At 48.6% G+C, this 19567-nt stretch overlaps 1 protein-coding gene across 1 annotated transcript in view; it reads right to left on the reverse strand.

The window, feature by feature from the left end:
* The window catches only part of CRMP1 (collapsin response mediator protein 1), a 65742-nt gene that overhangs the window by 29352 nt on the left and 16823 nt on the right, over positions 1-19567 (reverse strand). The window contains exons 2-4 of the mRNA XM_059923354.1: positions 13838-13926; positions 8056-8240; positions 4254-4418 (exon numbers count right to left, since the gene is read on the reverse strand). Coding sequence (XP_059779337.1) covers positions 4254-4418; positions 8056-8240; positions 13838-13926 — 439 coding nt within the window. The remainder of the gene's footprint in view (positions 1-4253; positions 4419-8055; positions 8241-13837; positions 13927-19567) is intronic.

A 19567-nucleotide genomic window follows, 5' to 3' on the forward strand; every position in this document is an offset into this window, starting at 1 on the left:
AATCTTTAAAAGAAGAAAATGGAAATTCACCAGAAATTAGAAGTAAACAATACAAGTAAAAGCAGAAATAATGAATTGGCAGAATTGATAAATATGCCCTAGAACTGGTTCTTGTGGGTGGGTGGATGGGGTAAAGCTATCTCAGATTAGAAGCTTTCCTTCAAATCATGATAGATTTGACTTGTTATAAATGGAAAATGTCTATAAGTTAATTCTTAAAAATTCAAAATAAAAAGCAAACAACCAACATGGTGAACATATCTGCAACAAATTTAACAAAGGTTTTTTTTAAAAAACCTCTTGTTTAAAAAACATCAGACAGTGGTTACTTTTGGGGGGGGGAGGGAGTTGTGGCTACAATGGGGGGCCATGAGGGGTTTGTTGGGGGTCTTTTTTTGGGGCAAAGTTCTATTTCTTACCTGGAAAGGGTAATCTCATAATTCACAAAGCCACATTTTTTCCTTGTGTGGTTTTCTGTATGTTTCGTTTTATATTTTAAAATGCTTAAAATGAAAACAATGAAGCAAAAAAGGCAAACAGAATTTTTAAACAATTTTTTTAAATGCCTAACAAATAAAGATGAGAATAAGATTTGGTCTCATTTGGAATCAAAGTAATTCAGACGAAAACCTCAGTACTGTACTACTACCATACGACCCAGCAATCCCACTACTGGGCATATACCCTGAGAAAACCATAATTCAAAAAAGAGTCATGTACCACAATGTTCACTGCAGTTCTATTTACAATAGCCAGGACATGGAAGCAACCGAAGTGTCCATCGACAGATGAATGGATAAAGAAGATGTGGAACATATATACAATGGAATATTACTCAGCCATAAAGAGAAACGAAATTGAGTTATTTGTAGTGAGGTGGATGGACCTAGAGTCTGTCATGCAGAGTGAAGTAAGTCAGAAAGAAAAACAAATACCGTATGCTAACACATACATATGGAATCTAAAAAAAAATGGTTCTGAAGAACCTAGGGGCGGGACATGAATAAAGACGCAGACGTAGAGAGTGGACTTGAGGACATAGGGAGGGGGAAGGGTAAGCTGGGACGAAGTGAGAGAGTGGCATGGACATATATACACTACCAAACGTAAAATAGATAGCTAGTGGGAAGCAGCTGCATCGCACGGGGAGATCAGCTTGGTGCTTTGTGACCACCTAGAGGGGCGGGATAGGGAGGGTGGGAGGGAGACACAAGAGGGAGGAGATATGGGGATATATGTATACGTATAGCTGATTCACTTTGTTATACAGCAGAAACTAACACACCATTGTAAAGCAATTATACTCCAATAAAGATGTTAAAAAATAAATATATAAATAAAAGACTATTCAAGAATAGAATAAACAGGGAGCATTTCCAAAACTTATGAGACCCCAGAAGTCCTTTTTCATGGAATATTTATTTTCTCACTCATCAAATATTCACTGAGTACTTACTATGTACAAGCACCGTTCTAGAAGCTAGAGATACAGCTGTGAACGAGGTAGGAAGGATCCCTGTCTACATTCTAGTGGAAATAAGCAATGAACAAACAAACAAATAAGATAATTTCATGTAGAAGTAGGAGGCAGAAAGAGACTAAACAGGCTGGTAAATAGTTTAAAGTTTCACAAAACATTTGCAGTGACCCTTCTCAAGAGGTAGAACCTCTTTCCTCACTCCTTGAGCGTGGGCTGGTCTCGAGACTGGCTCCGCCCAGCAGAACAAAGCGGAAGTGTCAGTGGACACATTCCAAGCCTGGGCTCCACTCACCCTTGTGGAGCCACCAAGGGAAGAAGCCCATGAGAGTCTGCTGGGGAAGGGAGGGTGTAGAGAGCCGTCCCACCTGCCCCATCCTCCCAGCTGGGGCGCAAGGCATGAGTGAGCCACGGTGAGCAGAACCGGCCAGCTGAGCCCAAACCAAAGTGCCTTTCCACAGAGTTGTGAGCAAAGAAATAACTGCTGCTTTTCATTAGTTGTGGTAAAATATACCTCACATGAAATTTACTATCGGAGCCATTTGTAAGTGCAGTGGCATTAAGTACGTTCACATTGTTGTGCTTCCATCTCCAGAACGCTTCACCTTGGCAAAACTGAAACTCTGTCCCCATTAAACACTAATTCCACGTTGCCCCTCCCCCAGCCCCTGGCAACCACCATTCTACTCTGTCTCTCTCTATGAATTGGATGATTCTAGGCATCTCCTATGAGCACAGTCATACTGCATTTGTCTTTTTTGTGACTGGCTTATTTCATTTGACATAATGTCCTCAAGGTTCATCCACGTCGTAGCAGGTGTCAGAATTCCCTTCCTTTTCAAAGCTGAATGACATTCCGCTGTAAGGATGGACCACATTTTGTTTATCCAATCATCCTTTAATGGACATTTGGGTTGTTTCCTTCTTTTGACTGGAGAATTAACACCGAGTTCAGACCAGGAGTCTCAGGCCTGGTACCAGAGCTCTGACACTATGTATGGGGAGTCACCGGGTGAGCCTCAGAGAGGTCAGCTTGGTGACTTGCCCAGTGTCACAAGACCAAGAAGTGTGAGGGCAGGATTCAGATTCTGCTGGGATCAACTGCTGGGATCTTTCTACAACCTGGACCCTGATTCTGTACAAAACAAGAGTGTGATTCACAGCAACTTCAATGAAGGGATAAAACCATCTGGATATAGAAGCTCAGACTTACGAGACCCAAACTGGTAAATGGGCAAGGAACACAATCGGACATTCACATAAAGGAAAAACGTATGCAAAATGTTTAATGTAATTAGCAGTTAGAGAACTGCAGTGTTCAATGGTAGATTGACTATTATTCATCAAATTAGCAAGGATTTCATACAAGTAATAACACCCAATGGTGCAAACATGCAGGGAGTGAGAGACATGGGCTGTGGGCATGCAAATGGGTGCATTTCTGGGGAAAGCAATTTGGCGGTAAGTGTCATGATTTTGAAAAATGTTAAAACGTTGACCCCGTAATGCCATCTCTGGAAATCTAAAGAAATAATTAGAGACGCAAACAAGTGTTTATATACAAAGATGTTCACCAAACACGATTTACAGTAAAGCAAACAGAAAACCTAAATGCCCAATAAAAAGGAAATAGCTAAGCAAATTAACCATTACATTGCATATTACGAGCCATTAAAAAGTTATTAATGAAGAGTAATGATTACTCATACAACGTTAAGTGAAAAAAGGATTCCAAATAACTGCTATCATATAACTATATATGGAGAAAATTGTCTAAATAGATAGGGAACAGAAAGTAATAATCCTTAATATTAATGGTAAGTGGCAACTGGGGGGTAAGGCCAGAGGGAAAAACTTTTTCCTTCTCTTGATTTTCTGACTTTTTTTTGAATTTGGGTGATGATACTTTTATGAGAAAACACAGCATATATATTTTAAAAATTGAAAACATCCCCCCTATCTCTCCTTGAAGCATTTCATTCGAGGGTGCTTCCTCAGAGAGTCTCAGAACTGCCTCTTTCCGAGGGACCACTCACGCCTGGTTTATTCTGTTCTCTTGCTCTTGCGGGTGTTCAGTTCAATTCACCTCCATTTGGTGTAAGGCACACTGTAAAGTACCCACACTGTGCAGAGATGTCTGGGTTGAGCTCACACAGAGGGGAGAGAGGGTGGGATACAGAGATGCACAGACATAATCCCCTCCCTGGTAAGCTCAGGGTTTAACAGAAGAGCCAGACAGACAACCAGTGTCCCGCAATCCAGAAATAATGCAAAAGGTGCCCCCAAAGAGGTCCAAGTAACCTTCTATGGATATTCAAGGGATGAAGCAGTTCTGAAGTTCTGATTGGGGAAACTGGGATAGTTGAGCTGGGAAGCAGAGTAGAAGAAAGGGCATCCCTGGTAGGGGGTGCAGAGACTGCAACAGCAAAGGCCCAGTGGAGTAGCAGGTTTCAGGGGATGGCGTCCAGGATAAGAAGCACCCAGATGAGTTTATGGCAGAGAAAGAAAAGTGAGGCTAGATCAGTGGGGGCCTTGTGTGCCAGGCTAAGGAAATCGGGCTTTCTTCTATAAACAGGGGGAACCTCCAAAGGGCCTGAAGCAGAGGAAGACAGACTCCTTAAGGAGGGTCTAATTTTTCCACTGTTGATGGGGCAGGGCACAGCTCACAGTTGGGCTCATAGCAGATGCAGATAAAGGGATACTAACTCCACAAGTCAGACCCACAAACAAAACAGGGATTCCAGAACTGGGCCCCCATTCTGGGGCTTTAACTGACCTTTGTCCTGCGCCAGCACCTCGAGCTCCTCCCTAACACCATCGTACCAGCTGGTGATGTCCACGTGGAGGGAGTAGTCGCAGCAGGACTTAGTGTCTGCCGCTTCGTGCCATTTCTCGAAGGAGGTCAGCAGGCTGGACCCAGGTTCAGGGACAACATGGTCAACTGGGACAGAAAAATACGTGTCACATTCCAAGATGCTTAGGACCCAAGTCATCCCAGTGGTAGCCTCTTCACTGCCATCATGACCGTCATTATCTCCAGTATTAGCATAATCATCGTGACCTTCCCTATCCCCCACATCACCACCATCACCATGACCATCATCATCATCACCACCACTTACATCACCGAGATCAGCATCCTCACCATCACCATCCTTTTCATCATCATTCCCACCATCATCAACATCAATACTGCCATCGTTGTCACCATCATTATAATAACCATCAGCAGTGACATGGTCACCACCCTCTTTAGTCTTCATTACCACCACTGTCCCCACCATTGTTACCGTCATTTCATCCTCCTCCTCACCATCACCATCACCATCATTATCATGACTGTTTATTGAATGTTTCTGATGGGTCAGAAACTGCCACAAAGGCTTTATATAAATTATCTCATTAAATACTCGCAACTACCCTGTGAAGAGAATAAAAATAGCCCCATTTGACAGATGAGGAAACTTAGGCTCAAAGAGGGTGAAAAACTTGTCCAAGGTCACACAACTAGTAAGCAGTACGGAGAAGACTCCCAGAGTCCTGTCAGCTGCAGAGTCTGGACCCTTTCCCGCTACTACATGCTGCCTTCGTGGGCACAGAACGCCAAGGTGAAAAGGACCTAAAAGAATATGAACTTCATCATCCCTTTTTCAAATAAAGCCTTAAATGTAAAGCAGATCAAAGGGGAGACAACTGTCTTTTAAACCTCACTGGGCTTCGCACATCCCTCTAGCTCCCACCCTGTTTCCTACATCCACCCGTCACGGCCAGACGTCCATAAAGAGCAGTCTCTGCTCCCCACTCCCTCTCACTCGTCCACCCACCCAGAGCATCAGCCTTTGCTAATTCGCCCTTCCAGTCCTCACTCTACTTGACCTCTCAGAACACAGTGAATCACTCCCTCCTCCTTTAAACTCGCTCCTCCCTGGTTTCCATGGCAACGGCTTTCTGGCCTTTTGTCCCACTTCTGTGGCCATTTTTTCCTTGAAGACTCTTCCTCCTCTACTTGGCCATTAAGTGATCAAACTCCTTACGACTTGGCCCTAGAACTTTTCTTTCTACGCGGCTGCTCATTCAAATGTATCCCCCGCTCTCAGCCACAGGATTCTGAACTCTCCACTAGGATGACTCAAGAGCGCCTCAAGATAAGAATGTCCAGAACCTCATGCCACACTGTCCCCTCCCCACTGGCAAAGCAGGTCCCCCACCCCCGCCCCAGAATGGTAAGGATATCGCCTCACCATTCCAAAAGCTAGAGGCCAAGGGGTTACTCTCGACCCTTCGTTTCCCTCATGCACCTCCATTGCTGATCCATCACCACTGTAGATTTCCCTCTGATATGTCCCTGGAGCTGTCCACATCTGTCTGCCTCCGGGTCACACTCCTAGTCCAAGCCACCCTCAACTCTCAGCTGAACAACTGCAATCACCTCCCACTGGTCTCGTCACATTCAACCTAGGCCACTCTATTCAGGTCTCTTTAAAACAGATCACATCACTTCCTGCTTCACATCCCTCAATGGCTGCACATCACACATATGAAAAAGACCAAAATTCTGACCTTGGCCATCAAGGCCCAGTACCATCCTCTCCTCCCAGTCTTATCTCACAGGATTCCAGCCCTCCATCTCCGCACCTTTGCCTCCTAGGCCTTCTTTCAATCTCTTAAACACAAGCTGTGTTCCCCCACCACAGGGTCTTTGCATGTGCTGTTCCCTCTTCCTGGAGCTCTGCTCCCCTATACCCTCTTCACCCAGTTAACTCCCACTCATCCTTCAGATAGATGCACAAATGCCACTTCTTCAGGGAAGCCTCCCCGAGCCCTTTGCCCCACAGCTCAAAGCACTGTGCCCCTTTCTTCTGTAGAACTAATCCGCTTACAGTCATTTGTGTGGGTGATTAGTGACTCCCCATGGACTACGAGCCCCTGGAGAATAAGCATCATGTCTGCTTTGTTCCTGCTCTTCCCCACCACCTAGCACAGTGCCTGGTGCAGAGCAACCCTCAATAAATATCTGCTGAATGAAGAAATGGGGTGGGGACTCAGAACTCCCTGCCCCCTCTCACACACCTCCTAACTGTGCTTCTCATGGTGCCTTCATAGGCTCTTGGTGCTCCATGAAACATACTTTGAAAAGCACCCTTTTATAGATGGGGAAGATGAGGCCCACGGGGTTGGTGGAGGGGTCCCCCAGAGGTTTCACAGCTGGTGATGGGAAAAGAGCAAAGGGGAACTCCAGGGATCCTGATTCTTCATCCAGGGCTCTGTCCTCTACCTCACACGGGTCCCCTGAGCCTGGAACTTCCATCTCCACCTCTCAGAATATCCCAGCTCCTATTCCCAAAGCACTTACCACCATATGCCATGCACTATGTTAAGGAACCACATGTATGAGCTGGGGGGCACATTATAAAGTCCATGTTACTGACGAGGAAGCTGAGGCTCACAGAGGCTTAATACTGCCCAGTGGTGCAGCTGCTGAGTGGCCGTGACCAGTGCAAACCCTGGCAGCTAGGATCCAAGTCCAAAATCTGGGCTCCTCCCACCTTCCTAACCAGCAGACACAGGGCTGCTTTTTGGAAAAGGGATCAGAACGGTGCTTGCCTCCTGAGCTGGGCCACATGCTCCTGGCTCAGGGGGAGGGAACTCTGATACGTGAGCTCTGCTCACGGTGGCCAACTCCAGCCAGCGTGCACCTCCAGAGGAACTCTTCGATGGGGAGAGATGGGCAGGGCTGGGGCCAGCTCAGGGACAGGTCACCTAGATGTGGAGTTTAACTATTGAAAGAACATTTCAAATTTTCATTTAATCAAAATTCTTATTAAAATGGAATCCAAACAAAAGCACTGTTGGATTAAAAAAAAAATACAACAATCTGGCTGCAAAGGGCAGTAGAGGAAGAGTCCAGCATCCCAGACAGACCACTGTGGTAGATGGCGTTATTTGTCCACCATTCTTCTTTCCCTCCCCACCCTCACCATGGTTCACCGTGGGCAGAATGCAATTTCAGGGACTTTGCGCTTGGCCGTGTGATTTGCTTTGGTCAACAGAACAGAGGGCAGAAGTCACAGTGTGTAGGTGAAGAAATGAGGTGGTAAGAGGAGGAGCAAGTTTCTGCCAGACACTTCCTGCACTTCTGCCTTCCACTTGGAGAAGAGCATGGTTGAGTTGGTCATTGGTTCCAGAATGGGAGATCCATGGTACCCCCACCCCAAACCCAACCCACAGCCTAAAGCAGACCCACACCAGTCCTGCTCCTATTCCTGTGGACCCTTGAATAAGAAAAACAAGTGTGTGCTTGAAGTTTGGGGGCTGTTTGTTATGCAGCATTATCACAGCATTACGGCAGCAACACTGACCAATACAACCACTTCCCAGCTGTGTAACCTTCAGCAACTTATCTCACCTCTCTGAGCCCTTACAGCACCATCTGTCATAACAACATCTATACCACTGGTTCCAAAACTTTAGCCACCTGCGCACGAGGTACCCTGAGCAAAGTGCCTGGTGTTACTCAAGATGTTGAGGATGCAGAAGAGAAGTCACAGCCTATGCCCTAAGGCAGGGGTACGACTCACTGATCATTGTGGTCCCTCCTGCCAGTGCTGCCTTGGTCCCTTGGAAGAAGTCATCAGCGGCTGTCATCCCCTGGGAGGGCTTTTGCAGGTACGTGTTGACATCGATACCTCCCGGAATAACCATCCGCCCATTGGCCTCAATGGTCTTCACTCCACCGGGAACAATTAAGTTCTCTCCTATTTGCCTGGGCACAAAAAACAGAGACAGATTTTGGTTCTTAAAAGAAAAACAAAATGGCTGTCAACTGTGCAGCTTCAGTTCCATTAGATAAACATTTCTGAGGCAGGTCCTACGCAGGCCACTGGGTGAACAGAGATAACTCAGGCAGGGTCCTTGCCCTCTAGGGGCTCACAGCCTAATGAGGAGGAAAGGCATGTAAAGCAGATGGTTACAATCCAGTTCACACAGGGCGTGGGGAGCGCAAGGTGGGCCATTTCACCAGCCTGGTTATCTGGGAGGGCTTCCAGGGAGAGGCAGTGGCAGAGCTGAATCCAACAGCAGTGAGACCAGCATCGGTATCGAGTGGCAAAGGGTTCTCTGAACAGCCCGACACTCCAGAGCACTTCACACACTTTTGGCAACTGCTTTGTGGACACAAAGGTGAGCGATGGGGGGAGGCAGTGAAAAGTCTCCTTAGCTCTGCAAGTCTTCAGAGACAGGGCTGTGAGGTGAGCTGTGACTCCCCAAAGTCCATATTTTCAAGTCCTAACCCCCTAGCCCTTCACAATGTGACTGAATTTGGAGAGAAGGCCTTTAAAGGGGTCATTAAGTTAAAACGAGGCTGTTAGGGTGGACCCTGACCCAATCTGACTGGTGTCTTTATGAGAAGAGGAGATTAGGACACAGACATGCAGAGAGGGGACTATGTGAGGACACAAGGAGAAGACAGCCGTCTATAAGCCAAGGAGAGAGGCCTCAGAAGAAACCAACTTGCCCACACCCTGATCTCAGACATCCAGCCTTCAGAACCGTGAGAAACAAATATCTGTTGTTTAAACCTCCGAGTCTGTGGACTTTGTTATGTCAGCCCCCGGCAAACTGATACTGACAGGCAACCTGGGTTCTCATTTGAAACAGTCATGAGCACCAGCCTCGGGAAAGCTTCTTAAGCCCCCGTAAAACCCGCCATGAGGGAATCACACGGCGGGTGGCAGAGCTTTCCTAGGCAGGCTGACCAACACTTTTGTTTCCCCACGTGCTTGGTGCCTGGAAACTTCCTCTAGGAGGAGGGCAAATTCCAAAAGCTGGGAAAGGAGACAGAAGAGCCTAGGAATTTCAAAGCCTTGCCCCTGCGGTGTCAGCTGTGTCTTATGTGTTGGAACCAGGGTCAGGAGACGCATCCCTCACCAGGGTGGGCTGAGGGAGGCTCAGCCAGACCAGGACAGATTCAACAGCTCCACGGTCAGTGCCCGGCTGAGACCACCACATCTGACCACGAGCAATTTTTATTTAAAAAAGAAATCCAGTTGTTCTAAACTCCTGGGATGTGGCCCCAATATTAGTTTTTCTAAGTTACCTAAAAACACCAGTAATGAAGACATAGGAAAATATTCCTTCAGTGACCGCAACGTCAGGCCCCAAACAGAATCCACACGCAGGTGCGAAAGCTCCTTGCTTTTCTGGACTCCTGGGCCGGCTGGTCCAGGCACGTCGGGGCACAGGAGTGACGGGGCTCTACCTGGGGCTCTTCCACAGAACTGGAGCATCGCACACTGTCTACCCTGAAACCAGAAACTGGTCTAGTCCAAGCGCAGTGCCAGGGCCACGGCGAGCCCCCAGGAAATGTCAGCATTTCTGCCAATTCCACCAGCACTACAACTGCGGCCGCTGCTGCTTCTAATCGCCACCCTACTCCCTCTGTAATTCCCATCGTCATGTACAGAATCCTGCCTGGTCCAATCTTCCCAGCGTCCATCTCCAAGCTCATGGCCATGTGCCAGGAGCTGAAGGGAAGGGGATTCACAGAAGTCACCCCCAAGCTTTACAACAAGGGCAGTGAATCGCTATTGAGCACCAACTATAGGATTCTCTTCTGATAAGCCCTTCACCGACGGTCTCATTTTCACTCACACTAGCTTCTAAAGAAGACGGGGGCGGGGGGGGGGGGGGGAATGTTCAGAATGCGTAGCACTGGCAAAGGAAGGGGCTCAGCCCAATCAGAATGGGCATGCGCAGACGCTCGGCACAGCCCTCCAGTGGGAACCAGTGGAGTCACAGCCCCATCTGATCCCGGTCTGTGACTCAGCCGCCACACTGCGGTGCCACAAGTTCTCCAGTCCAGGGCCACTCTTAGCAGGCAGATCATCGCCTATTAACAAACCCTCTCTAATCCCCTGCCAACAACCTGTGAGGGAGGAAGTATTCACATTCTGCAAAAGAGGAAAACGGAACCCGGGGCGGGGCGGTGACTTATCGAAGGCCACACAGCAAGTCAGCGTTGGATCTGGATTCAAGCCCAGCGTCCCCAAGTCTAGTACCAGGCTCTGCCCACCAAGCTCGGCCGTCTCCCTGCTTCCCTTCTGCAGAAGCAGCAGATTCTTCCCAAACTGGGATTACACTAAATGGAACCCCGCCCCCCATGAATTAGGAGGAAGATTCCCTGAATGGTTCTCAGCGGCAGTGTGCATGGAAGGAAAGGGAAGAGAGAAAGGAAGCCGGAGAAGCAGACACCTGCCCTTACCCCAACGCCACCCTCACCACCACTCAGAAAAAAGTCCTGCGCCAGCAGCATTTGATTCTCCAATGCTTAGCCAATTGGATGGAGCCCTCGATGAATCATAACGGATTCTGCACAAACCCAGCTGAATAGCTTTTAGTAAAACTTGGCGAATGGCCACACAATGAAAGGATTCTTGGGGTTTAATCAAAGTGAAGGGAAATAACCGAGCCTCCTCATGCCAAGCGGTCCCTCAGGCTCTCCCCCCCTTCCACACCTCCCCGTGCCCCACGTGACCATCTGAAGACCCTGCAAGGCATTCAGACACAGACACTCGCTCTGCTTAATCAGGCAGGAAAAGCAGCACCAGCGCTTAGAAAGCTTTTCAGCAACAGGGTTAAAAGTAAAAGGCGTCTCCCACTAAGAGGAGTGGGCAAATATTGAATTTATGGAAACTGCCTATTTCCTGAATACCCTGGGTGGCTTAAGTCCTAAGTCTCCAGGTGTTCACACATACAGCAAACATTTAATAAATGCAACCCGACCGATGAGCACTTGCTCCATCTGCCGATGTCCTGGATTGTAAGCCTTCCAACCTCCAATTGTGTGTCGCTGGTGGGAATGGTGGTCCCATGAAAGGGTTCTCCGCGTCTCTGTCCCCAGGACCCCAGAGGCCCCACATAAGCGGGGAGCTCAGCACCGATTGGTTGTGCCTTATCTAAGCAGTGGTGACTTAGAAACCTCACTTGATCATGCATCTCACCACACCCCACCCCACCATCTGCCTTTATCTCCTTTCTGGTTCCAGGCTGTACCGTGGCTGAGATCGAGGTCCCCACCATCTGATGTGTCAGTGTTTGTATATTACACTCGCTTCAACACTCCAGGGTCCCATCCATCCTTGGCACTGTGCCAGGTCCCTGGCTGGGAGGCAATAAGGCAAGACCCCTCGTCAGGGGCAAATGCACAACCAAGGGGGGAGAGGCGGCCAGCACAGAGGGAGCGGTAGCCAGTACAGAGGAAGAGCCTGGGCTCCGGAAGGCTTCCTGGAGGAGGAGCCACACAAGCTGGGCCCATAGGACAAACGGGAGTTGGGGGGCAGGGGCATGAAACGAGAATGGGGGGAGGGGCAAGGCATTTCAGGCGGAGAATTTATGGGTGCAAGGTTGTTCCCAGGTGAGGGTGCTTGGCAAGTTCTGCAAACACCAAGTTTTCAGTGTGGCTGGAAGGAGTGAGCTGGGCGGGGGGGGGGGGGGGGAATGAACTGGAGGAGGTGAGGCCTGAGTTGGACCAGAAATGGTCAGATGCATCCACGACTAGGGGTGGGGGCAGGCAGAGGGAGGTAGGGAAGGGCTCAGTGCTGCCTTGAGCACCTCCTCTTCACAGGGCCTTTGCACAGATGGTCTGTTAATGCGCATGACAATCCATAACCGCTGCCTCCTCTTCCTCCTTCTCCTCCTCCTCCTCCTCCTCCCCCTCCTCCTCCTCCTTCCCCTCCTCCTCCTCCCCCTCCTCTTCCCTCTTCCTCCTTCTCCTCCTCCCCCTCCTCTTCCCTCTTCCTCCTCCTCCTCCTCCCCCTCCTCTTCCCTCTTCCTCCTTCTCCCCCTCCTCTTCCCTCTTCCTCCTTCTCCTCCTCCCCCTCTTCCCTCTTCCTCCTCCTCCTCCCCCTCCTCCCCCTCCTCTTCCCTCTTCCTCCTTCTCCTCCTCCCCCTCCTCCTCCCCCTCCTCTTTCCTCTTCCTCCTTCTCCTCCTCCCCCTCCTCTTCCCTCTTCCTCTTCCTCCTCCTCCCCCTCCTCCTCCTCCCCCTCCTCCTCCTCCTCCTCCCCTCCTCTTCCCTCTTCCTCCTTCTCCTCCTCTTCCCTCTTCCTCCTCCTCCTCCTCCCCCTCCCCTCCTCTTCCCTCTTCCTCCTTCTCCTCCTCCTCCTCCTCCCCCTCCTCCTCCCCCTCCTCTTCCCTCTTCCTCCTTCTCCTCCTCACCACCATCATCATCATCATCAGAGCATACATGGCCCCGGGGTGGGCCCACCAATAGACCCCATTCCTGTTTGAACTTGGCCTTGCTCACACCCCCTCTGCCTTTCCTTCCAGTGCCAGCTGCCCAAGCTGGATCCTGAGATGGTCTCTGACTCTACTCTTCCAGACTTCAGAAGAAGAAGCCGAGCAGCAGATGGTAAAATGTGGAAACCACGTAAAAACCACTGTCTGGTGTTATGGACTGAATTGTGTCCCCCAAATCCACATACTGAAGCCCCAATACCTCCGAATGTGACTGTGCTTGGAGATAAGGTGTTTAAAGAGGTAATTAAGTTAAAATGAGGCTGCTAGGTCGGGGGTCCTAATGCAATAGGGCTGACGTCCTTATAAGAGGAAGAGAAACTGGAGGCACACACACAGAGCAAAGGCCACGTGAGCACACAGCAAGAAGACGGCTGTCTGCAAGCCAGGGATAAAGGCCTCAGGAGAAACCATCCTGCTGGCACCTTGATCCTGGCCTTCAGCCTCCAGAACTGGGAGAAATAAACTTCTGTTGTGTAGGCCACGCCATCTGGGGTATTGTGTTATGGCAGCCCAGATAGACTAACACACTTGGGATGTCCTAGCAGGGCTGAAGGGGCAGCCAATGGGGAAAAGGCAAAGGAGAGCTCCAGTCCCAAGGCATGTCTTCCCTTTAAATGCCAAGGCTCTGCCTGGGGGCTAAACATGACTCCTTCTCTCCCAGCCCCCTCCACCCAATTCCAGAAATTCTGGGCAGGTAGAAAAAAGAGCTGTGAATCAGTCAGATGAGCTAGGTTGGAATCGAGGCCTTGCCCCTAACTCATTCTGCAACGTGGGAGAGCCACTTAACCCCATGGTCCCCCCTCCCAAGAACAGAAGAGGGGCCAGCATGTGTACTTCACAGCCTCTGTGGGCATCATGGCCTGCGTGAGCGCCGTGGCAGGGAGCCTGGTGTGGTCACGGGGCGCTCAACAAACACGAGCCCCTTCTACAGCCATGGTTTGCACCTCCCCACATCTCTCCATCCCTGAGAGTCACAAGAGCTGGCAGAATGCCAGCCTTCCATTCCCTCTAAGGGCCCGGCAGCCTAGGGAGACGGGTTTCTTAAAAGGTCTGTTTGGTCAACCCACTTTATGAGTCCATCTTCCAGGTAGACGTCGGCATAGAAGGACTGGTCATCGTTGATGATTCGTCCACCCTTGATGAGGAGTCGGTCACTCTGAAAAGCCAAGCAAAGTAGTAAATGTCATTAGAGAAGAGCGAGGAAATGTGTTTTTTCTTTCTAACTTTTAACATAAAAATTCTCAACTCTTTTCTAAAGTAAAGAAATGGTATTAAAAAGCCCCCTGAGAACCTTCACCCAGATTCTTTAAATACTTCACCATTCTCCTTTCACCTCTTTCCCCTCCAAACACTTTGGCTTTGTTTTTGCTGAGATATTATAAAGCAAATCCCAAATATCATATAATTTCACCTATAAATACTTTAGTACATAATCTCTAACTGTTGAATATAATAAAACTCAATTTAGAGACATTTTAAAAGACAGTGAAATGACCAAAAAATAAATGCAACTCCCCCAGAAAAACTCCAATCAATGTTCTGATGTTTTTCTCCGATTTCCCTCTATTTTCCATACTTGTGATCCTAGCACACATAGCCATTCACTCACCCGTGCACCCATTAGATACCAGCCGATTGCCTCGGCTCCAAGCCCAGGGCCAGGCCCTGATGAGCCAGGGTAGAATGAGCTCTCGTGGAGCTGAGGAGGGAGAGACAGAGGTTTAACAAATCCTGGGAGTAGGTGGGGTTCCAAAAGAGGAGAAGTATAGGGTGCCCACCATGGCCACAAAGTAAAAGGGCTGCCAACCTTATTAAAGGTCAGGTAAGGCAAGCTCAGATCGAGAAGATAATTCTAGATAAGCTGGACCAAACAAAGGGTGGGGGAGAAGGCCAGTATGGTGAGTGCTGAGTGTCTGGGCAGAGAAATGGTGTGCCAGGTCCCAGAGGCAGCAAGGGATGTAGCAAATTCTAGGAGCTAAAAAGAAAACACGATTGTGCCCTTTTTTGCATTTTACCATAACCATAATTTTTAAGTGGCTACAAAATATTCCACTTTATGGATGCACAATAGATTGTTGATTTCCCCCACTGTCCTTTTCAATGTTTCACAATGATACATATTGCTATAATGAACATCTTTATGCACAAAGCTTTTCCCTGAATTTGTACTATTTGTTAGGCTAAATTCTCAGAAACGTGACAACTGAGTCAAACAGTATAAACCTTGCTTTCAGCCCTTGATAAATATGACCAGATTGCTTTCCAAAAGTACCTCCCCAATTTGCCATCCCGAGACCACCAAAACACCCTTGGTTATCATTAATATTTGTTAATTTGCATTTCTTGGAGGCTGAGAACTTTTTTGCCACGTGCATATTTACTATTTGTATTATCTCCTAGCTGGAGATGGGGTGATAGATAAAACACAGCTTCTGCCCTTAAGCCCCACCCTTTGGGCAGGAAGACAGACAGGAAACAGACAGCAACGACTCAGGGTAGCCACCTCAGAAGGAGCGCCTTGCATGGGTTCCCCTGGAGTCAGAGCCTGAGACAAGGATTTAGACGCAAGCAGTGATTCTGGGAGGTGATTCCACGAAGTGGAGTGAGGGAGGCAGGCACTGATCTGGCTAACACTGTGAGCAACTGGGGCTTGATCCCACCAGGACCCTCTTAGGAACCCTCTATCCCAGAATGTGCCTCAGATCGGTGCCAGCGGTCCCACGGCATTGACCACGAGAGGAAGGCAGAGGATGCTGCACAAGCCTGGAAAAGAAGCGTTTCACCCAAACTCAGGAATCGGGCAAGGCTTGCTGAGCAGACACAGAGCACGCAGCCTGCGGCTCAGAACCCTCCAGTGGGCTCTTGCCGCAGTATATTTTCCCCAGAGTGAAAGCCAAGTCAGCGAGACCCTATTTTATCTGGAATCCTACTATGTAGGCAAAATTCACTCTCTCATTTGCTTCAGGTCTCTGCTCAGTGTCACTTACCCGACAGCCCTCCCCTTGGCTGCCCTGTTTGGGACACCTTACACCGCTGCCCTGCCTGCAGACCCCTCACCTCTTACCCACTTTATGTTTACATAGTACTTAATATAGTATATCTGACGTAGTCTCTATTTACAAGTTTGTTTAAAAATGTGACTTGTCCCACTGACATCAGAGCTGTGGCGTGTTACCCCGCTGGCTGTGTCAGGCACAGCTCACAGGGGACCAATCACAGACACGTTGCTGTGGATGGATGGCACCTCCTAGAGTTCTCCCTGCAGTTCCTTAAGAGACTTAGCTCCACGGGGGCAGAGATTTCATCTGTTTTCTTCATTGCTGCATCTCTGATACTTTGGACACAGCCTGGCAGGATGGATGGATGGATGGATGGATGCCTGAACTGATTACTGAAGGATGAATGGGTGAAGATGGAGAGAAAAGGCATCACAGCCGTAAGACAAAGAACTATGAGCCATGAGCCAAGGAAGAGAAGTATGTCCTGTTCTCGAGGAGAAGGGTCTCTGGAGGAAGGGGCTTCAAGCTCAGTCACTCCCAGGGCCAACAACCTCCCTCTTAGCCATAAGACAGAAGCCAGGACCTAGGGAAAGAGGCATGGGCTCTGCATATCCAGAAGCAGAGACACGCTGGTGTGCAGGTTTCCCCGGGCACCAGAAAGCAGGAAAATGTGAGTCATCGGCAGCTGGTGCCTGGCTTCTGGAACATGGCCTCCCACAGGCAGCCGTCTGCCTTGTCACATTTAATAGAGGGCTTTTCAGGCTAATCCTGAAAGGTGGTATTTAATGTGCTGCACGCCAGAAGATCAGCCCCACCCTGCTCTGCCCTTCCCAGAATCAGATGTTCAAATCCATGCCCCTCCCTACCAACTACCAGCAGATATTGTGGGCAGCTACCGCCAGGGTCCCGGCTCTTTCTGTTCTCAGGGGCCAGCGTGTTTCTAAAAAATAAGCCCACCAGAAGGCAAGAGCTGATGTGACTTTTTTCTTTTCTCCCTTAAAGTTAGTACTGTGTTTGCCTTTTAATTGGCACTTTCAAAACCGTGTTCTTTGGAACTCTAGCCCAGAGGGGTTTTATTAGAGGCTGAGCCCAAAGGAGATTCCCAGGTGTAGTGAGTTTAGAAAATTCTGGGTGAAAGAGAAGCAAAGATCGTTTTTATGTCAGGAATTCCCACATCCTTTACTCTGCTGATGTATAATGTGAATATTCAAGAGGGGAACTGAGTTTGATCATTTCCAAATTTAGACCCTTTCATTTTGTGAGACATTTGACAAAGAGACTCCTCCTGAGAAGACACCTTAGGAAATGTGCTTTAAGGCAGTGACGCTCTCCACGCCTGTTTGTGCTGAGTGGTTCTTGTGGAATGTGAGGTCTAGTCAACCTCAGATGGAAATGGGGCTCGAGATGAGTTGAACTGTCAAATTCACACAACCAACATGCGTGGAGGTTAGACCCAAGGTCTCCTAACTTCCTGTCCAGCATTCGCTCCAGCAAACACACTTTTGTCATATTTATAAACATGTTCACCCTGTAGAATCCATGACACCCCATAATCAGATGCAATTTAGAGAGAACCTGAGGACCTAGCTCTCCAGGGTTCCCTCTCTTCATGCAGGAAGTGAGTGTGAAAGCCTAAAGAACCATCCATCCCCTCCCAAAACAGTGAATTTTATGATACATAACTTTTAAGAATTTAATAAAAGTCACACATTTAAAAGAAAAAAAATACCCTGCCTCTCCCAGGATTACCATGAGGAGCCCACAGTCGACAGATATGAACAATGGCAAACTCTGTACAAAATTCACTGTTTAAATACCTTGAAAGAAAATGAACTATCTCATTAAAAATTCAACAAAAATCAAACAGCAAGGTTATGCCAGAGACCGCCCATTCCTTCCAGGGTGACAGCAGTGACCTAAAGAGACTTATGCTCAGCCTGGCTCACGTCCTTGGATCAGTGTTGTATAACAACAAAATGTCCAGAGTCGGACAGATGCAGCTTCCGATTCTTGCCCATTTGCTATCCACATGACTTAACCTCTCCAAGCCTCAGTTTCCTCATCTAGAAATTGGGGATAACTGTCCCTGCCTCACAGGGCTGTGGGAGAACCCCATGGGGTACACATATAAAGCGCTTTGCCCAGGCCCACCAACTACTCAGCAGAGTTACACATTGTTTATTCTGTGCCATTTTCTGTAGCAGGAACTACAATAAATATTTGCTTAAGGAAAGAATATGTGCAGCTAAAAGAAATAGTTTTTGTTCTTAAGGAGGTCTCAGGCCAGTGGGGGAGACTGAGTCATAATCAGACCTTTGCACTCCAGTGTGGGAAGGGCTGGGACAGAGGGGTGGTGGGAGCAGAGGAGGCCTCCACTCCAGCCCTTCCAGGGGAATCATGCTTATGCTGAGCTTGAAGAATGAGTAGGAATCCACCACATGGCAAAGGAGAGAAGAGATTGCAGAGAGAGGGAATGGTGGGGTAAAGGTACGGGGTTTGGGGGAGCCTGGTGTGCTTGGGGGTCTGTAAGTGGTTTCCTCGGCGGAAGTACGACCTCAGGGTGGGCAAGCTGGAGAGGCAAGCAGGTGCTGGCTCATGGGGACTCTAATGCCACGAGCAGTGGGCGAGGCTAGGCTGGTGTCGACGCTAATGAAAGGGCTTTCATCACGGAAGAACTCAAACCTACAAAAGTTTCTGAACTGAAGCATCACCCAAAAACTGGGCAGAAGTGGAAGAAGAGAAACTGATAACCTTTACATTTTCCTCCAAGCGGGGATTTCTCAATAAGAGTAAGTGTCGGCCACGTTTACAAAATGTATCAAGGGTCTTAAAATTGTCCACGACTTTTGACCTAGAAATCTAATGCTGAGAATTTGTCTTCAGGAAAATATCCCAAACAGAGTCAAAGAATTATACACAAAGAGGTGAACCAGAATTACTGACAATCTTGCAACCACGCCACTAATGGGGTGACATACAGCTACTAAAATATTCCCCAGGAATATTTAAGGCTAAACAACAGCGCTAGACCATAAAATGTTAGGTGGGAAAGCAAAATACCAAACTCTCCACAAGGTAGATCTTTCTGGTAGTTCTTGACCTGAGGTGCCTCCCTATGTCCCCGTGGCCCCTTGCACACATCTCCCCAACGATACTCATCACACCTTGGTCACTGTTCAAGTGCCTGTCTCCTGCTGGGCTGGACACCCCTCCACGGCCAGGACAGCCCTGTGTGAGTCATCTCCAAATCCCCAGGGACCAGGCATAAACCTTACACAGTTTTTAACAAGTGTTTGCTGAGTGGGAGGAGAGCGGGTGACAGCCAGGAGGCAAGGAGAGAGGGAGGGAGAAAAAGAGAGTGTTTGAAATGGCAGAGGGAGTGAGGAGAGAAAAGGAAAGTGAGATAAAGGAGTGATAAAAGGGAAGGGAATATGAAGGAAAGAGGGAAGAACGAAAGGGAGGAAAGGGTGAGGGGAGAAATAAAGAAAAAAGGAGGAAAGAGTAGACTGACAGATCAGAAACCTCTCTTCTCTGCTTTTAGAATTCCCTGAAAGCCTAACCCTGTGGTTTGGGAATAGAAGCCTGCTTAATGCAAAGCCTGTCTAATACAGATGAGGCTGGAAGGCCTTCTCACAAGGGGCCCACCTAAACCTCGGTGCTGGGCCGTCATCACTTCTCTATTGCCAAATATCCTGGGAGTCAGAGGAGTATCCCAGAGAAGGGAAGGCCTTCTTCTCCAAACCTACCATTCATCTCCACTCCAGCCCAACCGGGAGGAAAGAGCTGGTGTTGGCGGGA

Source organism: Balaenoptera ricei, chromosome 5, assembly GCF_028023285.1.
Source record: "Balaenoptera ricei isolate mBalRic1 chromosome 5, mBalRic1.hap2, whole genome shotgun sequence".
Classification (NCBI taxonomy): domain Eukaryota; kingdom Metazoa; phylum Chordata; class Mammalia; order Artiodactyla; family Balaenopteridae; genus Balaenoptera; species Balaenoptera ricei.